At 36.6% G+C, this 27,569-nt stretch overlaps 1 protein-coding gene across 4 annotated transcripts in view; it reads left to right on the forward strand.

Moving 5' to 3' along the window:
* Positions 1–18,352, forward strand: part of nts (neurotensin) — a 45,811-nt gene extending 27,459 nt beyond the window's left edge. For 2 of the 4 annotated variants that reach the window (XR_009825389.1, XR_009825387.1), the window contains 2 exons: positions 5,053–5,120; positions 17,144–17,223. Coding sequence is in view for 1 of the 4 variants with exons in the window: in XM_062042883.1 (XP_061898867.1) it covers positions 3,693–3,753; positions 5,053–5,120; positions 13,288–13,494; positions 17,144–17,287 (480 nt within the window). In the remaining 3 variants the exon portion in view is untranslated. Of the gene's footprint in view, positions 1–2,914; positions 3,754–5,052; positions 5,121–13,287; positions 13,495–17,143 lie in introns of those variants that run through there. The other 2 variants (XM_062042883.1, XR_009825388.1) reach the window with 2 other exon arrangements.
* Positions 18,353–27,569: the final 9,217 nt, after the last annotated feature.

The raw sequence follows: 27,569 nt of genomic DNA on the forward strand, positions 1-27,569 counted from the left end.
AAAGCATTCCGTTTCTCAGCTTTGGCCCGTACCAGGGATTGGCCCCTCGCGTGACCACAGAGCGCCATGTTGGGGACCAACCCTGAAACCGAGCGAGCCACACTCTCTTCGCACGCGGCGGGACTCAGTTGCAGTACACTTTTCCGCCACAATCTCAAACTAACAGAAAAGTCTGGCGCTAAAGCTACAGAGAAGGTTCTCAAGCGCAAAAATGATGACTAAAGCTGTGTAGCTGTATTTTCATTTGAACACAAAAATCCTCTGACAGTTTTATTTAGGAAAGTTATATCATTTATCCTTACTATTTATTTTTAATTCGTTTTATGACTCCCTTTTTTTGCAGTATATTTGATTAATTATTTATTTCTTTAATCAGCCTGACCTAAGCCTTGATAATAATATTTGTGATCAACACATTGTTTTGTATTATTTGGCAAGGTTGTTAGATATTTTTATTGAATACTTTTTTTTTTTTTACACAGTGAAATACCACTGGGTTTTTTTTTACCGCTAAAAAAGTAGCGACTGAGAAGATACTTTCGTACCGTATAATCTATGTTCATTGTTTTTGCGGTGCAATACTGCAAATAGAAAAATGGGGATTTTATGGACAGTTTCTGGCGACTGAGCTGCCAGGTTTTTATAGTGAAATGTCCGTCAATGATTGTGCAGCTTGAAAATATCTATTACATTTGGTAACCACCCGTTGGCGGGCCAAAGAAAATGACACGACGGGCCAAATTTGGCCCGCGGACCCCACTTTGGGCACCCCTGCTCCAAATCATATCTTCTCATCATCATTATTTTTTTTTAAATATATTTTTTAAATACAGTAAGAGATCTATTTTGAATGCTGCTTGGCAGAATTTATGTATTTTTGCTCCATTCCTGTGAGAATCCTGCGTGAGACTGAAGCATCACGGCAAACTCATTTAAGTTTAGAAGAAAATCTATTCGCACGCGGGGCCGGACTGGTAAAATCAAGGCGTGATCATTTAAAAATAAAGACAACTTTTAAATTGTTTTCTTTGGCCAAAAATAGAACGTGCACATACTGAAAATGTAAGTAATGCAAATAATCAATATGTCTAATAATTTTGTTAAGCTGACAAAGATTTATTCAAGCATATTATGTATAATAATGCCTGTATTAATGTATCTTTGTGAGTTTTACTAAAAACATGTGCTTTTGTAAGGTTTGCAAACACAAAAATGTGTTTTTTACTCAATATGACAGTAATGTTCTTAGAATCCTGAGAATGCGAAAAAAGCAATAAAAAATGTATTCAAGCATGACTTAACCAAACCTGCAATATGTCTAATAATGCCTGTATTAATCTATCTGTAAGTTTTACGAGAAACATGTGCTTTTGTAAGGTTTGCAAACACAACAATTATTTTTTACTCATTCTGACACTAATGTTCTTAGAAACTTAGCAAAACACTTCAAAAATTGGTGCAGTTTCAAAAACACCACGAAGAACAACAAATTTAGACTTGGTCTCAGTGTTTTTACAAAGCTATTCAACTTTAGGCACTTCCTGCTTACCATTAAAGACGTGTTTGGAAAATCAACCGATTGTTTCTTCAAACCGCCGCATTGGCGACATCCGCAACTGCCACAACACATTATTATCATCATTCAAATATTACAATTAGATTATAATCAAAACAAACTAAAGGTAACTGTAGAGGTTGCCCTCTAGTGGGTTCTTCGGACCACCACACACTGCCAGGAGAGCCGGGAATACCGGGTATAACACTGTTTTATTTGCATTAAAGGCTTCTGCTTTCCAGCAAAGTGTCTTTTCCTCCTGCGTCCGCTCATCAGCACCTCCGACTCCCCCAAGACAAGTTGGGGGAGTCGGAGGTGCTGATGAGCGGACGCAGGACAGGTGATTAAATATCAAGGCCCAGCCGGGCAATCTACTCACCTGTCGCTGTCTTCGAGGCCGGTCCTTGCACACCCCGTTCCGCGGCAGGCCCTCCACAGTAACATAACTACAAACTTAACCAACGTGAACCTGGTAGATTTAAGCACAAAATAAAATAGAACAAACAAGCATTGACAAAGATAAGACCTTCTGTAGGAAAGTTCTGTGGTCAGATGAAACAAAAATGGAGCTGTTTGGCCACAATAGGAGGACAAAAAGTGAGGCCTTTAATCCCAGGAACACCATTCCTACCGTCAAGCATGGTGGTGGTAGTATTATGCTCTGGGCCTGTTTTGCTGCCAACGGAACTGGTGCTTTATAGAGAGTAAATGGGACAATGAAAAAGGAGGATTACCTTCAAATTCTTCAGGACAACCTAAAATCATCAGCCCGGAGGTTGGGTCTTGGGCGCAGTTGGGTGTTCCAACAGGACAATGACCCCAAACACACGTCAAAAGTGGTAAAGGAATGGCTAAATCGGGCTAGAATTAAGGTTTTAGAATGGCCTTCCCAAAGTCCTGACTTAAACGTGTGGACAATGCTGAAGAAACAAGTCTATGTCAGATAACCAACAAATTTAGCTGAACTACACCAATTTTGTCAAGAGGAGTGGTCAAAAACTCAACCAGAAGCTTGTGGATGGCTACCAAAAGCGCCTTATTGCAGTGAAACTTGCCAAGGGACATGTAAGCAAATATTAACATTGCTGTATGTATACTTTTGACCCAGCACATTTGCTCACATTTTCAGTAGACCCATAATAAATTCATAAAAGAACCAAACTTCATGAATGTTTTTTGTGACCAACAAGTATGTGCGCCATTTACTCTATCACAAAAAAAATAAGAGTTGTAGAAATGATTGGCAACTCGAGACAGCCATTACATTATGTTCTTTACAAGTGCATGTAAACTTTTGACCACGACTGTATGTAGAAAGACACATTTTTACAATGGAGTTCAGGGTGCGCATCGTGCCGCCGGCAAATTGCGAGCGCTGCGCGGAACGCAAACTACTTCGAGGATGACGGTCATGTTGACTTATAGCCTCGCCAATCCAGTGGGCGCTTAGAGTCAGCTGACACGTCCTCTTTGAACAGCGTGACGTGGGTTACACTTGAATTGCTATCGCGACATCCGGTGGACACGTTTAGAACAGCAGCTTCTCACACCGCTGAATTAAGGAGTGGGACTATCCAGGCCTAGCCGCAGTGTGCTCAGACAATAATAATACCGCATCATCTCTTTCTGTTTGGGACTTATCAGGCGGGTGGAGCCTTCTTCAGTCACGGTTCGGGCGAACGAGGAGGCAAAAAACGCGTCAAAAGTGCAGCGATGACGACGACGATTACGATGCTGAGGCCGTACGCGCCTCACCCCGTCGCCCCCTTTTGCGTCCACCCCATCATCAGCCGTGCGCACCCTTGGACGCGATGAAGGCGGTGACGTCAGAGTGACGTCTGCCGACACAAGTTGTGTGAAGACATGGCTGCAGGAGGGGGCGGGGGCCATGCAGTGACATCACGTCAGCGACTATAAAGTGCGGGAATGGAGGCGGCTGCAGCTCACATCTTCTCAGCAGCAGGGAGGTCTTCTCGCCACGCGTCTGACCTTTCGCCCTATGGACTAACCGCTCCCGCTCAGGCCGGGTCACGCAAAAGTGTGGGATTTGTCTTTTTTCCCCCTCACCACTCGCTTTAGTCGTCGGCCTTTTTTCTTTTTTTTTTTTCCATCTCCTCCCCCTTCTCCACCGAGCGAGATGCAGATTCACTTGGCGTGCGTGCTCCTGCTGGGCTTCACCTGCGGCGGACTCTGCGCAGGTAAGACGGAGGAAAGTCGCTTCATTTTGAAGGTCGCCATCAATAGACGCCGCTGAATAACGGAAGATGCACGACTTATTTTAGTGAGTAGATGTATATTAGGTCAGGGTTCTTCTCCGTGCATCATTGTTACTGGACACTTCATTAGGTACACATAAAACTCTTAAGAGTCAATCAGTCAAACTTGAGCTATGCCAAAAAAAAAAAATTAAAAAAGGAAGAAAAAAACACTACCTACTAATATTGACGATTAAAAAACAACAACAAACATGGCAGTGAGGAAGGAGGAAAATTGCACCTTTAAAATTAACTCGTATCAAAAAATACATTTTAAGTAAATGTAAAAAAAATCAAATATAAATAATACACTAATAAATGTATAAAAGCAAGTGTTGTGGTAATAATAGTAGTGAATAAAAAAGAAAATAACAGAATACAAAAAAAACAACCTTGAGTTTAACATGAGAAAATGAGTCAGATTATTATTATTAGTGTGGTTGTACATACTAAATATGTGTTTGATACAGGAATATGTTAATTGCCTATTGAGAAAATTAATATATTTGTAGTATGTTTTAAAACATTATTTTACTATTATTACTATCATTATTATTAATAATGTTGTTATACATTTTGTCATTATAATTATCATTGTCATTAATATTATTAATATATCATTACTTGTATTATTATAATTGTCAATAATAGTATTAGACAAGTTTTATCCCGTTAAACTGTGAGTAGGCTAGATTTAATTTTTGGATACTATAAAAATCAAGAATAATTCCATGTAATATTTGAGTTTAGTTTAGTTTATTAAGGATCCCCATTAGTCTACACCGCAGTGGAGACTATTCTTCCTGGGGTCCAGGCAAAAACATCACACGATCACAAAACAAAAGATTAAAATGCAGTACAACATGATCAAATAATAAAATGTAATACAAAAATAGCAACAACAAAGAACCAAAAAAATAATAATAACTTCGAGTTTACATAAGTGGGGTGGGGCCCCGAGGTTTGAAAAGTTAAAAAACCTCTAAGCTAAAATGTCATTTATGAGTGCGGTTGCCTTTTTAGCTCCGTAATTGTAAAATTATTGTTAAAATATCAACATTTTTCTCACACTTTTTCTATTGGCTCTCATTATATTGTGTGCCTAATGAAGTGTCCTTTCTGCCACGTTGAGCTTTTTCTGTTCCAGTCATGCTGCTTCAAATCACAACAACACAAACACAACTAAAAAGTCACCTTTGGCTTAAAAAAAGTTTTCATTCTGCTTTGTTTCTACTCCCCAAGGTCTAGACGTGGACCAGGAGCAGCGAGCGATAGAAGAGGAGCTCCTCAGCAGCTTGTTTGCGTCCAAGGTACAAAACTGCAGCCCGTCCTGCATTCTTCACTATTTTTCCAGAAGAATCAAAATGGAGTCAATATAGTGACTAAGTTGGCAACACTTATCAGTTTGTACGGAGTTGTAGCGACAAGCTACAATAATAATGAGTTATTACATGAGCAAGGACAAATCTATCTGTGGTGGTCCAAATGTGTCAGTAGCGGGATACCGCGTCAATGAATGGACGTATGGGAAACATTGTCATGTAACACGGGAGGGCCCGAGTCAGGCCTCGTTCTTGTGGCGGGGCCTCGGCTTCCTGTCACGTGGGACGGTCTGGGACGGGCCCGGACTTGAAGTGGTCACGAGTGGAGAGATGGTGTGGCCCGAAGGGACTAGAGTGACACATTGATCTGTCTCCTGGGCTCGGAGGCGTGTGAAATGTGACGTGTCACCGGGCTCCATGACGACAATGTGAACGCGAGGCGAGTGCGCTGATTGGAAGATAAACCGGTGGAGGCGATATTAGTCTTGGATCGGCACTACTGTTAGTGACATTTTGGGTTGTGTTCAAAGACCTTGTGTTAGGGATCGGCAATAAAACGTTATCAATATACATATATGTATGTATACATACATGTATGTATACATACATGTATGTATACATACATGCATACATACATGTATACAGTAGATACATACATGTATGTATACACATACATGTATGTATGTATGCATACATACATATATATACACATACATATACAAATACATATATGTATATATAAAGATGAATAAAATGTTCATATATGAACGTTTTATCTATATTTTATACATACCTACATACATATATGTATACATACATGTAAACATGTATACATATATATACACATACATATATGTATACATACATGTCTACATATACAAATACATATATGTATATACAAAGATGAATAAAACTTTCATATATGAACGTTTTATCTATATTTTTATACATACATACTTACATGCATACATATATATATACACATACATATATGTATACATACATGTATACATATACAAATACATATATGTATATATAAAGATGAATAAAATGTTCATATATGAACATTTTATCTATATTTTTATACATACATACATGCATACATACATAAATATACATATATGCATATATAAAGATGAATAAAACATTCATATATGAACGTTTTATCTATATTTTTATACATACATACATGTATACATATATAAATATACATATACAAATACATATATGCATACAGTATATAAAGATGAATAAAACGTTCATATATGAACGTTTTATCTATATTTTTATATATACATACATACATGTATACATATATAAATATACATATACAAATACATATATAAAGATGAATAAAACATTAATATATGAACGTTTTATCTATATTTTTATACATACATACTTATATATATACATATATAAATATACATATATAAAGATGAATAAAACGTTCATATATGAACGTTTTATCTATATTTTTGTACATACATGCATACATATATATACATATACAAATACATATATGCATATATAAAGATGAATAAAACATTCATATATGAACGTTTTATCTATATTTTTATACATACATGCATGTATACATATATAAATATACATATACAAATACATATATGCATACAGTATATAAAGATGAATAAAACGTTCATATATGAACGTTTTATCTATATTTTTATACATACATACTTACATGTATACATACATGCATACATATATAAATATACATATACAAATACATATATAAAGATGAATAAAACATTAATATATGAACGTTTTATCTATATTTTTATACATACATACTTATATACATACATACATATATAAATATACATATATAAAGATGAATAAAACGTTCATATATGAACGTTTTATCTATATTTTTGTACATACATGTATACATACATGCATACATATATACATAAATATACATATATGCATATATAAATATGAAAAAAACTTTCATATATGGACGTTGTATCTATATTTTTATACATACATACATACATACATATATAAATATACAAATACATATATAAAGATGAATAAAACGTTTATATATGAACGTTTTATCTATATTTTTATATATACATACATGCATACATATATATACATATACAAATACATATATGCATATATAAAGATGAATAAAACATTCATATATGAACGTTTTATCTATATTTTTATACATACATACATGTATACATATATAAATATACATATACAAATACATATATGCATACAGTATATAAAGATGAATAAAACGTTCATATATGAACGTTTTATCTATATTTTTATATATACATACATACATGTATACATACATGCATACATATATATATATATACATATACAAATATGAATAAAACATTAATATATGAACGTTTTATCTATATTTTTATACATACATACTTATATACATACATATAAATATACATGTATAAAGATGAATAAAACGTTCATATATGAACGTTTTATCTATATTTTTGTACATACATGCATACATATATACATATACAAATACATATATGCATATATAAAGATGAATAAAACATTCATATATGAACGTTTTATCTATATTTTTATACATACATACATGTATACATATATAAATATACATATACAAATACATATATGCATACAGTATATAAAGATGAATAAAACGTTCATATATGAACGTTTTATCTATATTTTTATATATACATACATACATGCATACATATATAAATATACATATACAACTATAAAGATGAATAAAACATTAATATATGAACGTTTTATCTATATTTTTATACATACATACTTATATACATACATACATATATAAATATACATATATAAAGATGAATAAAACGTTCATATATGAACGTTTTATCTATATTTTTGTACATACATGTATACATACATGCGTACATATATATACATATACATATATGCATATATAAAGATGAATAAAACATTCATATATGAACGTTTTATCTATATTTTTATACATACATACATGTATACATATATAAATATACATATACAAATACATATATGCATACAGTATATAAAGATGAATAAAACGTTCATATATGAACGTTTTATCTATATTTTTATATATACATACATACATGTATACATACATGCATACATATATAAATATACATATACAACTATAAAGATGAATAAAACATTAATATATGAACGTTTTATCTATATTTTTATACATACATACTTATATACATACATACATATATAAATATACATATATAAAGATGAATAAAACGTTCATATATGAACGTTTTATCTATATTTTTGTACATACATGTATACATACATGCGTACATATATATACATATACATATATGCATATATAAAGATGAATAAAACATTCATATATGAACGTTTTATCTATATTTTTATACATACATACATGTATACATATATAAATATACATATACAAATACATATATGCATACAGTATATAAAGATGAATAAAACGTTCATATATGAACGTTTTATCTATATTTTTATATATACATACATACATGTATACATACATGCATACATATATAAATATGCATATACAAATACATATATAAAGATGAATAAAACATTAATATATGAACGTTTTATCTATATTTTTATACATACATACTTATATACATACATATATAAATATACATATATAAAGATGAATAAAACGTTCATATATGAACGTTTTATCTATATTTTTGTACATACATGTATACATACATGCATACATATATACATAAATATACATATATAAAGATGAAAAAAACTTTCATATATGAACGTTGTATCTATATTTTTATACATACATACATACATGTATACATACATATATAAATATACAAATACATATATAAAGATGAATAAAACGTTCATATATGAACGTTTTATCTATATTTTTATATATACATACATACATACATATATATACATATACAAATACATATATGCATATATAAAGATGAATAAAACATTCATATATGAACGTTTTATCTATATTTTTATTCATACATACATGTATACATATATAAATATACATATACAAATATGCATACAGTATATAAAGATGAATAAAACGTTCATATATGAACGTTTTATCTATATTTTTATATATACATACATGTATACATACATGCATACATATACATATACAAATACGTATATAAAGATGAATAAAACATTCATATATGAACGTTTTATCTATATTTTTATACATACATACTTATATACATACATATAAATATACATATATAAAGATGAATAAAACGTTCATATATGAACGTTTTATCTATATTTTTGTACATACATGTATACATATACAAATACATATATGCATATATAAAGATGAATAAAACATTCATATATGAACGTTTTATCTATATTTTTATACATACATACATGTATACATATATAAATATACATATACAAATACATATATGCATACAGTATATAAAGATGAATAAAACGTTCATATATGAACGTTTTATCTATATTTTTATATATACATACATACATGTATACATACATGCATACATATATAAATATACAAATACATATATAAAGATGAATAAAACATTAATATATGAACGTTGTATCTATATTTTTATACATACATACTTATATACATACATATATAAATATACATATATAAAGATGAATAAAACGTTCATATATGAACGTTTTATCTATAGTTTTGTACATACATGCATACATATATATACATATACAAATACATATATGCATATATAAAGATGAATAAAACATTCATATATGAACGTTTTATCTATATTTTTATACATACATACATGTATACATATATAAATATACATATACAAATACATATATGCATACAGTATATAAAGATGAATAAAACGTTCATATATGAACGTTTTATCTATATTTTTATATATACATACATACATGCATACATATAGAAATATACATATACAAATACATATATAAAGATGAATAAAACATTAATATATGAACGTTTTATCTATATTTTTATACATACATACTTATATACATACATATATAAAGATGAATAAAACGTTGATATATGAACGTTTTATCTATATTTTTGTACATACATGCATACATATACAAATACATATATAAAGATGAATAAAACGTTCATATATGAACGTTTTATCTATATTTTTGTACATACATGCATACATATATACATAAATATACATATATGCATATATAAAGATGAAAAAAACTTTCATATATGAACGTTGTATCTATATTTTTATACATACATACATACATGTATACATACATATATAAATATACAAATACATATATAAAGATGAATAAAACGTTTATATATGAACGTTTTATCTATATTTTTATACACACAGATAAAATTATCATATATATATATATATATATATATATATATATATATATATATATATATATATATATATATATATATATATATATATATATATATACAGTATATATATATATATATATACAGTATATATATATATATATATATATATATATATATATATATATATATATATATATATATATATATATATATATATATATATATATGACCTTTGTTCATGCAACCGACCATGCTTCGCAACTTTCGGTTTCTTATAACGAAGAAGATTAAAAAAAAACATATGTATACATATATATAATTTTTTTTTCTTCGTTATAAGAAAGCGGAAGTATGGAAGCAAGGTTGGTTGCATGAACAAAGGCACTCACTATCTGGTAACCGAGCAACGCAGGAAGTGATCACTGATCAGTGACACGCTGACAGCCAATCAGGTAACAGTATCGACGATCCATCAGGTTTGGTTGTGCGGCAGTTGATTGTTTGCATGGAGTGAGAAGAGAAAGTCAAAATGAAGAAATTGTGGGCAAAAGAGGACAAATCACCTGGACAGAATGATGTTTTTGGGGATTTTTTTTTTTCAAACGGATCACAGACTACCTTTTTACTGCAGGCCAAAGTGGCCCAAATACGATATTTTTTTTTCTAAATTAGATTTTTTTCCAGCTGACTGTTGACATTGCAAGTACAATGTGATCTTTATCAGACTCCACTATAGAAGTGCACAGGGCCCAATGCGGCCCCAATGTGGCCTCGATAAAGTGACAACAAAGCAATCTGTCCGCATCCCGTAAATCAACAAGGAACTACTACTACAAAATAAAATAAAAGTCGCAACGCCTTAAAAATCAGTGATTTTTTTTTTTAACGTGAAAATAAATTAAAGTAATGTAATGTATAAATAAATATATATAGTGTAATATATTCGGGAGGGTTCTAATCTTTTTAGGGCTGTTAAGTAGAGGAGACACGGACATCAGCGTGGATCTACGTTAGCTTTATTTTTCAACTCACTTACGAAAAATATAAGCAAATACGCCATGGCGTCAATTCCAGTCCTTCATTGATCGCTATTTCTTCGGAATGAAAATATACATTCATACATGTAGCCTATTATTTGCGCACTATCGACTAGTGATGCACCAAAAATGTGTCTGCCGGAAAAATACTTTGCTCACAGAAACCGGATGTTGTGATGACGTACCTACTTCCGCTGGCAGGGACACAAATGACATAGCTCGCCAAAAGATGACCAAAAAAAGTCGCATTCGGGACACGTTTCTATTTAGACTGAAGTCACATTTGAAAAGATCCGATTCCAATCGGGTTCAGACTACTACCCTGATGAGAAAATATCAGATTTGAAGAACTTTAGGGAGTTTAAACTGAAAAAAAAATATAATCAGATTTGGTGTGCAGTGTAAAGCAATGTGGTTAGTAAATGAGGCAAGGCGCTCGTCCCTACCAAGACCGCTAATACCACACCGCCTTAGCCCGCGCTCACCCTTTAGAGCACAGCCGTAGCGTCCTGGCACTAAACCCGCAGAAAATAGTTCTTCTCAGCTCTCTCTCTGTTTACAAGTTTAATGAATTCATCCTCTGCTTAAAAGACGTAACCTCGATTCTGACTTTGTGCTAAACTACCGGCCGGTGTCGCACCTCCCCTTTATCTCTAAAATCCTTATTTTTTCACCTTCATTTTAAGAGCTTATTGTTTGATTTTTTTGTTGACATTGAGTGTTTTCCATGCTTTTGTTGACATTTCCTTTCTGCCTTGACAGCTGAGAGCATAAACATAAGAGGAAGGTTATATTTATTTATTTATATTATTTGCATTTTATATATTTTTCTCCTGGTTCTTATTTTCCACAGGTCATGAAAAATATCGATAATTATCGTTATCGTTTCGCCGAAGCCCTATTTTGTGGTGTTTCTTGGTTCTTCATGAGGTTCCTCACAGACAATACTTTTTGAAGTACAGTGGATCGTATCCCCATCTGTCCATCCATTTTTTCTACCGCTTGTCCCTTTTTCGGGGTCGTGCCGGAGCCTATCTCAGCTGCATTCGGGCGGAAGGCGGGGTACACCCTGGACAAGTCGCCACCTCACCACAACATTCACACACTAGGGCCAATTTTAGTGATGCCAATCCACCTATCCCCAGGTGCATGTCTTTGGAAGGTGGAAGGAAGTCGGAGTACAACCCACTTCACACAGAAAGATCGCTTCGTATCGTGAGGCACATCCACTAACCCCTGTACCACCGTGCTGCCCGTGGATTGTATCCCAATGCAGAAAGAAAAGCAAAAGACGGCCACATCTTGAAAAATCCCCAAAAAGCTAATTTTTTGGGGATACTCTGAATATATTTCATTAAGTCGGGTGGGAATTTGTTACTTCTTGATGAAGATGTCCCAAAGTCTCAATCTTATTGTATCCATATGCTCCATTCTCATGCTTCTATGGCGTTGACCCCATCCGTTCCTGGGGGTACGTCGTCATGGAGACACATGATGCACCACGGATGAGGAGACGACTCCTTCATTATTGTCCCTTCATGTTGAGTGGCGACTTGACGTTCAGTGATGCCTTCACGTCTCCATGTTGACAATTTCGTTTTGCGACGTGAGACCGCCGCGATGTTGTTGCCGTGCTCCCGTAAGATGTCGCCATGGCGACGTCTCTCCATCTCATGGCCCCTCGCAATTGTTTCCACCGGCTCACGTAGCCCAACGTTCATAATTCATGCATTCGACTCCGCAGCTGCAGCAGAGCCGGCAGGGCGCCCCCTACTGGCGCCTGTCGCTGGACAACCTGTGCGGGCCGCTGAGCGGGCTGCGGCAGGAAGCGTGGAGGAGCGGCGAGGAGGAGGAGGCGGAGGCGGAGGGAGAGGAGCGCGGCGTCCAGAGGCCGGAGGAGCTTTACAGGCTGCAGCACATCTGCCGAGCGCTGCAGAGCCAGGAGGGCCGGGTGGGTCGCAGAGATTTGATGTTCACTTCATACTGAACTTGCCTGGAAAAGCGTGCAATGTGACGAAAAAATGAAAAAAAAAAAAAAAAATTATTTGGTACTAATTTCGACTTTTATCACTATTGCTGATCACTCCAGCAGCACTGAGAGCGGACGGAGCCAAACGACCTGTTGCAATTTTCAATTCAGACTAAGCAATCGACTCAAAAAAAATGCTCCGACGCAAATAAAGTGAGGCTCCACATTATATTTATATAGCGCTTCTCTCTAGTGACTTCAAAGTGCTTTACATAGTGAAACCCAATATCTAAGTTACATTTAAAGCAGGGTGGGTAAAGTGTCTTGCCCAAGGACACAACGGCAGTGACTCGGATGGCGGAAGCGGGAATCGAACCTCGAATCCCTCAAGTTGCTGGCACGGCCACTCTACCAACCGAGCTATACCGCCCCTCCAAAATGCTAATATACATTGGCTTTGCTATTGACATGCTACTGGTTAGCATTAGCGATTTTACATGGCGATTTCAACACCTCCGAATTTGTTGATGAAAGCTACAACTAAGACGCACGTGACAATCAAACAGCCGGTGCGTAATCAGCACAATACTTACAGTGTTAACACTTTTTAGGGCGCAACAAGAGACTAGACAGCAAAGACTGAACCAACTCGCCACTGCCATCTAATGTCATGGACTTGCAACTGTAGCAGGGACTCAGGAATGTGGAAGAACAACAATAGATAACAGCTGGACAGCATCATAATCAGCTCATTTTAAAATGTTCTAATAAAGTATGAGATTTTATTATTTAAAAAAAAAAAACATTTATTTAAATGCACAAAATTTGGTACTGTAACGGTTCAAATATGAACAGTATCCATCCTTAGTACCGAATTAATTTCGTCAATACTGCCAGGTAACAAATAAAATATTTCTAGACCTTTGTTGCAACAGACTAAAAAACGGTTGCAGACTCGGCACCGGCTCAAACACTTGCCGGGGAAACAACCACTCAAGCAGCACTGACAGCGGACTCAGCCGGATTGTCTCTATAAATAATGTTGTCATTTCCCATGCCAGCAAAGCAAGCCTGCCTGATAGTAGAAAACGCACAGTAAGGCTCAAATTTTCAAAACGCGCTAGCTCGATGCTACTTTAAAATGAATGTACCTTCGACATGCAACTGGTTAGCATTAGCAGTTTTACATGGCGATTTCAACACCTCCAGATGTGCTAATGAAAACTACAACTAAGACGCACGTTGCAATTAAACAGCTGGTGTGTAATAAGTAGGGATGGGCACAGTTCACATTTGAACTGATACGGAAGCAACTCAACGATACCAGTTTCCGGTACTTTTTTGTGTGTTGATAAATAATTGTTTTTGATTATATAATATATTGCAATATTTATTGATAATTTATTTATTAACTGATTAGAAACAATTGTGTTATCTTGTTTGATTATCACATTTCTGAGTATAGTTTATACTCCGTTTGAATCACCCCAAACTATACACTATAGTTTGGGGTGATTTGCCTAGTCAGTTCAGTCTTTGCTAAATCTAGCCTTTTGTTGCGCCCTAAAAAGTGTTAACACTGTAAGTATTGTACTTATTACGCACCGGCTGTTTGAATAGAACGCACATCTTAGTTGTAGTTTTCATCAACAAATTTGGAGGCGCTAAAATCGGTAAATGCTTGGGGTGATTTGCCTAGTCAGTTGAGTCTTTGCTAAATCTAGCCTTTTGTTGTGCCCTGAAAAGTGTTAACACTGTAAGTATTGTACTTATTACGCACCAGCTGCTTGAATAGAACGCACATCTCAGTTGTAGTTTTCAACAACAAATTTGGAGGTGCTAAAATCGCTAAATGCTAATCAGTAGCATGTCAATAGCAAAGCCAATGTGTGTTAGCATTTTTGGAAAAGTGGAGCCTCACTTTACTCACGCCGGAGCGATTTTTGAGTCAATTGCTTTGTTGGGATTGAAAATTGCAACATCACCTAGAGCAGGGGTCACCAACGCGGTGCCCGCGGGCACCAGGTAGCCCGTCAGGACCAGATGAGTAGCCCGCCGGCCTGTTCTAAAAATAGCTCAAATAGCAGCACTTACCAGTGAGCTGCCTCTATTTTTAAAATTGTATTTATTTACTAGCAAGCTGGTCTCGCTTTGCCCGACATTTTTAATTCTAAGAGAGACAAAACTCAAATAGAATTTGAAAATCCAAGAAAATATATTAAAGACTTGGTCTTCACTTGTTTAAATAAATTCATTAATTGTTTTACTTTGCTTCTTATAACTTTCAGAAAGACAAATTTAGAGAAAAAATACAACCTTAAAAATGATTTTAGGATTTTTAAACACATATACCGTTTTACCTTTTAAATTCCTTCCTCTTCTTTCCTGACAATTTAAATCAATGTTCAAGTAAATGTATATTTCTTTATTGTAAAGAATAATAAATAAATTGTAATTTAATTCTTCATTTTAGCTTCTGTTTTTTCGACGAAGAATATTTGTGAAATATTTCTTCAAACTTTTTATGATTAAAATTCAAAAAAATGATTCTGGCAAATCTAGAAAATCTGTAGAATCAAATTGAAATCTTATTTCAAAGCCTTTTGAATGTATTTTAAAATTTTTGTTCTGGAAAATCTATAAGAAATAATGATTTGTCTTTGTTAGAAATATAGCTTGGTCCAATTTGTTATATATTCTAACAAAGTGTAGATTGGATTTATTAATCTTAATCAGGAAAAATTACTAATGATGTTCCATAAATTATTTTTTAAAGTTTTTGTCTTCTTTTTTTCGGTTGAATTTAGAATTGTAAAGATTCGAAATTGAAGATAAACTATGTTTCAAAATTTAATTGTCATTTTTTTTTCGTGTTTTCTCCTCTTTTAAACCGTTCAATTAAGTGTAAATATCATTAATTATTAATAATAACATAGAGTTAAAGGTAAATTGAGCAAATTGGCTATTTCTGGCAATTTGTTTAAGTGTGTATCAAACTGGTAGCCCTTCGCATTAATCAGTACCCAAGAAGTAGCTCTTGCTTTCAAAAAGGTTGGTGACCCCTGACCTAGAGGTAGTTTGGCTGAGTCCGCTCTCAGTGCTGCTGGAGAGGTCGCCAAGTGCTGAAGTGCAAAGAGTCGGCAACCCAGGTACCGTATCATGGCACCGTTGTAAAGGAGGGCCGGTGCCAAAAAAAAGAGTACTGGATTTGGTATCCATCTCTATAGTACGTCGAGTATAAACACTTTGTAGGATTGAACAAAAGACAGACCTAACATTCAACTTAAAGGCAAAGACTACTTCCTGACTACCGCAACACACCTTAGTTTTACCACTACTGCCATCTAATGTCTTGGAATTGCAACTGCATGCAAAGTTTACTATATAATACTTGCAAATGGTAACAATGTTTAATGTCTGCTTAATTCACAAGATGTCACTTTTCTCAGCATGTTTAGAAAAAACTATCTTCCCGTGACCAGGAGTGGATTTCACAAAAAAAATAAAATAAAAAAATATTGCTTTTGAGATAATTGTTATCTTTGTATTTCCAAACTGTAAGCGTCCGAGGTCTCAAAGGACAACGTTTTAATGACCCGCCACTGTCCGTGTGTCCCTTTCATCCTGACAGCTTCGCCACGGTTCCCAGGAGTACGCGCCCGAGAACGGCGAGGCTCTGCTGAAGCGGAAGTCCCCCTACATCCTGAAGAGACAGGCGTCTCACAGACCCAAGTCCCGGAGGCCGTACATCTTGAAACGAAGTGCAATTTACTGACATCCACACGCCCTCGAAGGCCTCACGGGGGTGGATACCTTCCCGCCGTCATCGTGTCTTCTTTCTCCCGCCTCCCTTGCCGATCTTTTTGCCCTTTTGACCTAATCCAACCGTTGCCGCCATTGCTCCTCTCAAGTGTCGCTAGGTCCTTAAAATAAAATGTTCGCATCACACTGAAGGAGAAGCTATATTTATTTACAACAGGGGTGTCCAAACTACGGTCCGCGGGACAAGAGCGTCTTCAATTTGGCCCGCGAGACAGCACAAGTTCAATAAACAACTCCACTGGGTTATTTATAAATATCCACTGGTCCGATTGCTGCCATTTTATTGACATCTGATAGCCAACAAAAGTACATTAAAGGCCTACTGAAATTAATTGTTTTTATTTAAACGGGGATAGCAGATCTATTCTATGTGTCATACTTGATCATTTCGCGATATTGCCATATTTTTGCTGAAAGGATTTAGTATAGAACAACGACGATAAAGATTGCAACTTTTGGTATCTGATAAAAAAAAGGCTTGCCCCTACCGGAAGTAGCGTGACGTAGTCAGTTGAACATATACGCAAAGTTCCCTATTGTTTACAATGATGGCCGCATGAAGTGAGAGAGATTCGGACAGAGAAAGCGACAATTTCCCCATTAATTTGAGCGAGGATGAAAGATTTGTGGATGAGTAAAGTGCAAGTGAAGGACTAGTGGGGAGTTGAAGCTATTCAGATAGGGAAGATGCTGTGAGAGCCGGGGGTGACCTGATATTCAGCTGGGAATGACTACAACAGTAAATAAACACAAGACATATATATACTCTATTAGCCACAACACAACCAGGCTTATATTTAATATGCCACAAATTAATCCTGCATAAAAACACCTGCGTGTTTGTTATGCTAGCTCCTAGCTCCTCTGCTAGCTCCTAGCTCCATAGAACACGCCAATACAATTCGAACACCTGATCAACACACACAATCACTCAGCCCAAAAGACCGTTCACCTAACCCAAGGTCCATAAAGCTTATATATTTTAAAAAAGTTACGTACATACGCAAAAAAAAGTTGCGCACATACGGTCAAGCGATCAAATGTTTAGAAGCCAAAGCTGCATACTCACAGTAGCACGTCTGCGTCTTTGTCATCCAAATCAAAGTGATCCTGGTAAGAGTCTGTGTTGTCCCAGTTCTCTACAGGCGTCTGTGTATCCAAGTCAAAAGTCCTCCTGGTTAGAGTCTCTGTTATCCGAGTTCTTCCATCTTGACTGCATCTTTCGGGAATGTAAACAAAGAAGCGCCGGCTGTGTACTGTTGTTGCTGACTACGTTCGAAAAATACGTCCATTTCGCACCGACAACTTTCTTCTTTGCTTGCTCAGCTTCCTTCTCCATAATGCAATGAACATGATTGCAACAGATTCACGAACACAGATGTCCAGAATACTGTGGAATTATGAAATGAAAACAGAGCTTTTTCGTATTGGCTTCAATGTGGAAGGCATACCCGTGTTCGCCGGTCTACGTCACGCGCATACGTCATCCTCAGAGGCGTTTCGAACCGGAAGTTTAGCGGCAAATTTAAAATGTCACTTTATAAGTTAACCCGGCCGTATTGGCATGTGTTATAATGTTAAGATTTCATCATTGATGTATAAACTATCAGACTGCGTGGTCGGTAGTAGTGGGTTTCAGTAGGCCCTTAATTGTAGGACAGCATTTAATTATATGGCCCAATCCAAACAACCTTCCCTAGTCATGTGGCAAAAACAAAAACAAAACAACAACCCACAACCAACACAAAACGTCAACAGACATGGTCACACATAACGTGTTCACTGAACTGTATGGATATTAAACAAATGTCCATGCACCATAAAAAATACACCCATTTAAACCCATTACAGAGCACAATTTAAGAAATGCATAACACTCTCCTCACTTATCCATGTTTGGCGCATTTTAGCTGCTTGATATTTGTGATTAAAAAACCTTAAGGAGGTCGTCACCAAGTAACCAAGGCAGAAGTCAAACTTTCACACACTGTATACTGTATATACACTGTATATATATATATACACATACATATATACATAAGTATATATACATACTGTATATATATATACACATATAAATATATATACAGTATATATGTTTCGGCCCCCAAAAAGTTTGGACACCCCTGATTTCCATTCTTTGGTCCCGGCACACTTCACAGTCTGCCTTTCGGGGGGTTAGTGTCCATCATTAAAGGATTGATGTTTGAAAAGCCGTGGTGGTTGTCATTCCTCTCTTCATCTCACATTCACCGCTGACATATGATACAAGTCTTTGTTTTCCGCGTGAAACCGTGACGCCCACGGTGATATCGCTTTGACACGAACCGACTCGAGGGCGCTGTGAGAATAGTGCTTTTCAACCGCCTCGCTTCATTTCTGCGTGAAAAAGGACAGCCTTGAAAGAACTCTTTCAGAGCGGCTGGTGGACCTTGGATTTGTTTGAGGTTTGACTTCGTTCTCCCGACACGAAACAATTTGCTCTTTATGCTCTTAAATGTCATTGCACAAGTACAATTAAATAAAATTTTCGCCCGTACAAGATTAGACAAACAAATAGAACAGGAACGGGGATGGGTCGCCACTTACGACGCCCCGTAAAATGTGGGGAAAAGGTAAGACACTGGGGGAGGATGAGTAAAAAAAGTAAATTTTAGACTGGAGCCAAGAAAAAAAAAATTGATAGCCAATAAGCACACACACATTTTACACAGAAACCACGACACTTGCAACAGGAGAGGAGGGGGCAGGCATCCGGCCCGAAGCTGCCAGCCACTAGGGGCGCGGCACTGTTTTCCGCCATACCACGTGGGGTGAAGTGGTGGCAATGGAGTGGGATGTGGGTATGTGTGCAAACGTAGCCATGGTCCATGGTGTGTGTTAAGTCCATACCTGCCAACCCTCCCGTTTTTGGCGGGAGACTCCCAGTATTCAGCGCCTCTCCCGATAACCTCCCGGCAGAAATTTTCTCCCGACAAACTCCCGGTATTCAGCCGGAGCTGGAGGCCACGCCCCCTCCAGCTCAATGCGGACCTGAGTGGGGACAGCCTGTTCTCACGTCCGCTTTCCCACAATATAAACAGCTTGCCTGCCCAATGACGTCATAACATCTACGGCTTTTAGAGAGTAGAGTGCACAACTGCGCACACAACAAGGAGACGAAGCAGAAGAACGAGGAAGTTACAGACATGGCGACGCCGTCGACGAGCAAGATGAAGAAATACGCTTGCAACTTCCAAAACGAATGGAAACAAGAATTTCAGTTCATCCAGGACAGTTCGAATGGGAAGGGGTATGTAATTATGTTGCCTGTACATTTTGTAAAACAGACTTCTCCATTGAACACGGTGGCCGAGTCATGAACGGAGAAGTTAAACAGGACAATACTGCCATCTACTGGATAGCCCCCGGAACACTGAAATTCAAGTATTTATTTAATTTATATGTATAATAAAATAAATATATATACATATATATATATAGCTAGAATTCAATGAAAGTCAAGTATTTCATACATATATATATATATATATGACATACTTGAGTTGGTGAATTCTAGCTGTAAATATACTCCCCTATTAACCACGCCCCCGCCCCACCCCGACTGCGCCCCCCCCACCTCCCGGTATCGGAGGTCTCAAGGTTGGCAAGTATGGTTAAGTCTGTAGGCCTGGAGTCACTCCGCAAGCGGTGGCAAAGGAACAGTTTATCTTTCCAGGTGTTGTTGGCAGGGAAGGAGTTTGTTTCATCTTCGCTGCACTGACCTCGAGGGAGTCTTCAAGCAATGACCTTGCTACGTCGCAGCCAGGGAAAACAAATTAAAACTTTTCACTCTTGTCTATTTCTGGTCCTCAAATTCATCCTGCAGGGCAGATTGATTGATTGATTGAGACTTTTATTAGTAGGTTGCACAGTGAAGTACATATTCCGTACAATTGACCACTAAATGGTAACACCCGAATAAGTTTTTCAACTTGTTTAAGTCGGGGTCCACTTAAATTGATTCATGATACAGATATATACTATCAGATATATACTATCATCATAATACAGTCATCACACAAGATAATCACATTGAATTATTTACATTATTTAAAATCAGGGGTGTGGAGGGGGGGGGGTAGGATATGGACAGCAAGTAGTGGACATAGAGAGAGAGAGAGAGAGAGAGAGAGAGAGAGAGAGAGAGAGAGAGAGCGAGAGAGATCAGAAGGCATAAGAAAAAGTATCTGCATTTGATTTTTTATATTTGATTATTAGCAATCCGGGGAGGGTGTTAGTTTAGGGTTGTAGCTGCCTAGAGGTGAACTTTTATTGCGGTTTTGAAGGAGGATAGAGATGCCCTTTCTTTTATACCTGTTGGGAGCGCATTCCACATTGATGTGGCATAGAAAGAGAATGAGTTAAGACCTTTGTTAGTTCGGAATCTGGGTTTAACGTGGTTAGTGGAGCTCCCCCTGGTGTTGTGGTTATGGCGGTCATTTACATTAAGGAAGTAGTTTGAAATGTACTTCGGTATCAGGGAGGTGTAGTGGATTTTATAGACTAGGCAGACGGTCCGATGTTGTCCAAACTCACAAAACTTTTTGAGTGTCCAATCATCTGTGGCAATTTTATGGTACCTTGAATGGCTGCCAGCATCTTCCAATTTTTCGAGACATCAGGGCAACACTTACTCCAATCAGCAGATGTCCTGTTAACATGGTATCAATAGGTGGATATCGTCAACGTCCTCAACTGGAAGGGTACTCCTCTTCTCCCAAGAGTCTGTCGTGTGTCCAGCAACAACCGTTCCGACAGGACCAGGTTCCCCTAGACCCGAGATCTTGTCAATTTTGTTGAGAGGACAGTTAATCAATTCCGTTGTTTAGATTTTGGAGAGCAGTGCACAAAGAGGCAACAAGAAAGTAAAACAAGACAGGACGAGACAACGAGGCAAGCAGGGCAAAAGAGAAAAAATGGATGGACCCCTAACAGGAGCCAAACTTCCATTTTCATGCAACTTAAAACTGTACAAGCAATGTTTAAAGGCCTACTGAAACCCACTACCAACCATGCAGTCTGATAGTTTATATATCAATGATGAAATCTTAACATTGCAACACATGCCGATACGGCCGGGTTAACTTATAAAGTGCAATTTTAAAATTCCCGCCACACTTTCGGTTGAAAAACTCCTTTGGATATGATTTATGCGCGTGACGTCACAAAATCCACGGAAGTGGTTGGACCCCATCGAACCCGATACAGAAACCTCTTGTTTTCTTCGACAAAATTCCACAGCATTCTGGACATCTGTGTTGGTGAATCTTTTGCAATTTGTTTAATGAACAATGGAGGCTGCAAAGAAGAACGTTGTAGGTGGGATCGATCGGTGTATTAGCGGCTAAGTACAATACTTACAGCAACACAACAAGGACTACTTACTACGCCTAGCCGATGCTTGCCGCCAAACCCACGGATGAAGTCCTTCGTCGCGCCGTTGATCGCTGGAACGCAGGTGAGCACGGCTGTTGATGGGAAGATGAGGGCTGGCTGGCGTAGGTGGAGCGCTAATGTTTTTATCATAGTTCTGTGAGGTCCGGTTGCTAAGTTGCTAAATTAGCCTTAGCGTCGTTAGCAACAGCATTGTTAAGCCTTACCAGGCTGAGAATTTTTAACCGTGTAGTTACATGTACATGGTTTAATAGTATTGTTGATCTTCTGTCTATCCTTCCAGTCAGGGGTTTATTTATTTTGTTCCTATCTGCATTTGAGAACGATGCTATCACGTTAGCTCAGTTGCTAAGTGTGTCACCGATGTATTGTCGTGGAGATAAAAGTCACTTTAAATGTCCATTTCACGTTCTCGACTCTCATTTTCAAGAGGATATAGTATCCTAGGTGGTTTAAAATACAAATCCGTGATCCACAATAGAAAAAGGAGAGAGTGTGGAATCCAATGAGCCAGCTTGTACCTAAGTTACGGTCAGAGCGAAAAAAGATACGTCCATCACTGTCTCTCCAGTCCTTCACTGTAACGTTCCTCATCTACGAATCTTTCATCCTCGCTCAAATTAATGGGGTAATCGTCGCTTTGTCGCTCTGAATCTCTCGCTCCATTGTAAACAACGGGGAATTGTGAGGAATACTAGCTCCTGTGACGTCACGCTACTTCCAGTACAGGCAAGGCTTTTTTTTTTATCAGCGAGCAAAAGTTGCGAACTTTATCGTCGATTTTCTCTACCAAATCCTTTCAGCAAAAATATGGCAATATCGCGAAATGATCAAGTATGACACACAGAATGGATCTGCTATTCCCGTTTAAATTTAAAAAATTCATTTCAGTTAAAGCCTGAACTACTAAATAATTGACAGAAAATTCCAATTATTTATAACTGGTCCTTCTAAACCAGTGTTTCTTAACCTAAGGACCATTGTTGGACGGCTAAAAAAATATGTATTCCTTAGTTGTGTTCCGTAAGGGGCCGCAGCGGTACTCAGTTGTAATACGCGTTTCCACCACTTGTGTCAGTACTGACAATATCGAACAAACAGAAGTCTGGAGCTTAAGTCAGAGAGAAAATTATTCAGCGCCAAAATTATGACTAAAGAGATGAAGTTGTATTTTCATTTGCACTTTATTTTATTGACAGTTTATTTAAGAATCATATACAGTGTTTCCCATAAACTGCCAAGATACCTGTGGCGGTGGGGGCGTGGCTATGGGCGTGGCCACCATGACATCATCAAATAATTTGCATAATTTACTACAGTGATATGATTTTCTCTAAAAAGGCTCAAAAAATGTATACTTACTAATTAATAATAACAGTTTTGTTTTAAACGTCCATCCATCCATCCATTTTACAATATAATTACAACACTTTATGTACATATTCATATACAGATTTGAACAATAAGTTATTCACTGAAATATCTTTATTAATTGTGGTTCTTACAAAAAATATATCTTATAAAATATAAAAGCTAAAATGTCTCTTAAAGATCTGCCCCTTTAATTAGTGCATACTAAATAATTTAACTTTAGCCTACTACTACAACCATATTATTTACCAGCAACATAAAGTGAAACAGAGGCAGAGGTGTCCTGCCACAGTCAGTAACAAATAAACAGAAAACAGTAGTGGTCAAATACAAATAAGGTAACAAGAGAAGTATCCTACACTTCTCTTTTGTAAAGTAAATCTGAACAGCCTATATGGGCATCTACATCAACTATATGATTTGCCTGAGAAGTTGGACAGGACAAAAAAAAAAAAAAAAAAAAAATGTTTTTGTTGTTGTGGCGGACGTAATTCTTTCGTGACGGGCCGCCACAAATAAATGAATGTGTGGGAAACACTGTTATATATGATTTTTGTTTGACTGTATTCATTTTAGAACTGCTTCATTGTAAACATATTTGTGTGTTGCTCGATGGTATTTATAATCCATGAAATGCAATAAAATGTTTAAAATTTGACGATAAAATACAAAACCAAAAACCAGTGAAGTTGGCACGTTGTGTAAATTGTAAATAAAAACAGAAAAAAATGATTTACAAATCTTTTTCCAACTTATATTCAATTGAATACGCTGCAAAGACAAGATATTTAATGTTTGAACTGAGAAACGTAATATTTTTTTGCAAATAATCATTAACTTGAGATTTTTTTGGCAGCAAAACATCGCAAAAAAGTTGGCACAGGGGCATTTTTACCACTGTGTTACATGGCCTTTCCTTTTAACAACACTCAGTAAATGTTTGGGAACTGAGGAGACACATTTTTGAAGCTTTTCAGGTGGAATTATTTCCCATTCTTGTTTGATGTACAGCTTAAGTTGTTCAACAGTCCGGCGTCTCCGTTGTCGTATTTTAGGCTTCATAATGCGCCACACATTTTCAATGGGAGACAGGTCTGGACTACAGGCAGGCCAGTCTAGTACCCGCACTATTTTACTACAAAGCCACGCTGTTGTAACAGGTGCAGAATGTGGTTTGGCATTGTCTTGCTGAAATAAGCAGGGGCGTCCATGAAAAAAGACGTTGCTTGGATGGCAACATATGTTGCTCCAAAACCTGTATGTACCTTTCAGCATTAATGGTGCCATCACAATGTGGTGATATCCTTTACACACTGATGTCGCTTTTCGATGCAGTATCGCCTGAGGGATCGAAGGTCACGGGCATTCAATGTTGGTTTACGTGCAGTGTTTTCTCCACATTCTCTGAACCTTTTGATGATATTACGTACCGTAGATGGTGAAATCCCTAAATTCCTTGCAATAGCTGGTTGAGAAACGTTGTTCTTAATCTGTTGGACAATTTGCTCACACATTTGTTCACAAAGTGGTGACCCTCGCCCCATCCTTGTTTGTTAATGACGGCTTTTATACCCAACCATGGCATCCATCTGTTCCCAATTAGCCTGTTCACCTGTGGGATGTTCCAAATAAGTGTTTGATGAGCATTCCTCAACTTTCTCAGTCTTTTTTGCCACTTGTGCCAGCTTTTTTGAAACATGTTGCAGGCATCAAATTCCAAATTAGCTAATATTTGCCAAAAATAAAGTTCCTTTCAGTGTATTCAATTGAATACAGGTTGAAGAGGATTTGCAAATCATTGTATTCTGTTTTTATTTACCATTTACACAACGTACCAACTTCACTGGTTTTGGGTTTTGTATGTTATGAAATATTAAATAATATTATATAGCATCAACGGATCAACTGTTTATACTGATGTGTCAGTAAAAAAAAAACATTTTTACCTTATCTCTGGGAAATTTAACAAAGTTTCTCTTAAAAAATCAGCTTTGTGGCAATCTTGCAGGATCACTGGACAGTTCTCTAATAAGCCAATTACTGCCCTCATGTGGATTATATATTTAATGCATGCATCTGATCTGCTACGTCAGGTTTTTAGGGTAAAAAAACGTGTACACTTGCAAACTTTTGTTATATTACGGGTTTATTCCAAAATTCAGTGGTGTGCCGTCAGGGCCAGCAAGGCCTTCTCTGCTGGCCTAACATAACCAGAAATCATGATTATAATTAAAGATAAAAGTAAGTTTTAATTTACTTTCTCTCTCTCTCTATATATATATATATATATAAGTATTCATATTCTCTTCATGTCATATTATGCTCCTTCCAACGCTGTTGTTTTTAGTTTATAGAGTTTTTATCCAATCAGAATTCAGCTAGCTTATGTTGCCATGCTGTACCAAATCTGCCCGAGGCCTTCAGAATCACAAACATTTGACAGACAGTTGCGATAGCCAATCAGATCACCAGTTGTTGTCAGTAAGGCCTTCTAGCTGGCCTAAGGCAGATATATATTGTGTTGTTATGAGCTAGGTAACATAAGAACTCCATTACCCAGCATGCCACAGTAGTGAAGAGCATGCGCAGTAGTCCCGTTTAGCCATGCCGGCAGCGGGATGTTTTTTGATGAGCACCTTGTGGAGTAAACTTTAAGAAGTCAGCCAACACAAACATAATTTTATGATAAGACAAGACGACACATTATTTGCGAGGCCATTTTCAAGAAGGATATTTAAAGAGAAACTACATCTTGTGAGACAATGTCAGCCAACCCCGGAAGCTCGGACGGGTTCTACAAATTGTGAGTAGGGATGATAATCGAAACCGGTTTTCCCGGTTGTTTGATAAGAAAAGAACCGAGTCCTCGGGCTCGAATCCCTTTTTGAGAACCGGTACCCGTTATCGAGACCACTATAGTAAAGGAAAAGAGTTGATTCTTTATTCGAATCCCGTCCCGACCAGAAATGCTCCGTGGGACATCACAAGAATTGACGTCACGTAGCTCAGTCATTAGGCGCAGATAGCGAAAGCAGGAAAACAATGGACGGGAAAAAGCGCTCCAAGGTGTAATAAAGTTCAAAACAAAAGCTATCATCCATCGAATAACTTTACTGAGAGATTTTAGCAGGGTAAAACACATGACGAACACTTTTACGACCAACCGCAAACATAGCAACCAGGCTAGCAACGCACCTCCTTTACGGCAGCTGTCGCAACGTTCTTAAAACAACCGCAGCACGTACATATATATACAACATATCTCCCTTTTTTAACTTTTGTTTTTCTTTCCTTGTAAACAAAACAAAATCACACTGTAGATGTGTTGTCTGTCTAATTATAAATAATGCAGACGAGGCGTGTTGGTTGAGTTCTTGACGTTTACTTTCACAGCGTGGCAACATGCAGCACTTTTCGGGGCTACCGCG

This window comes from Entelurus aequoreus, linkage group LG03 (assembly GCF_033978785.1).
Source record: "Entelurus aequoreus isolate RoL-2023_Sb linkage group LG03, RoL_Eaeq_v1.1, whole genome shotgun sequence".
Lineage (NCBI taxonomy): Eukaryota > Metazoa > Chordata > Actinopteri > Syngnathiformes > Syngnathidae > Entelurus > Entelurus aequoreus.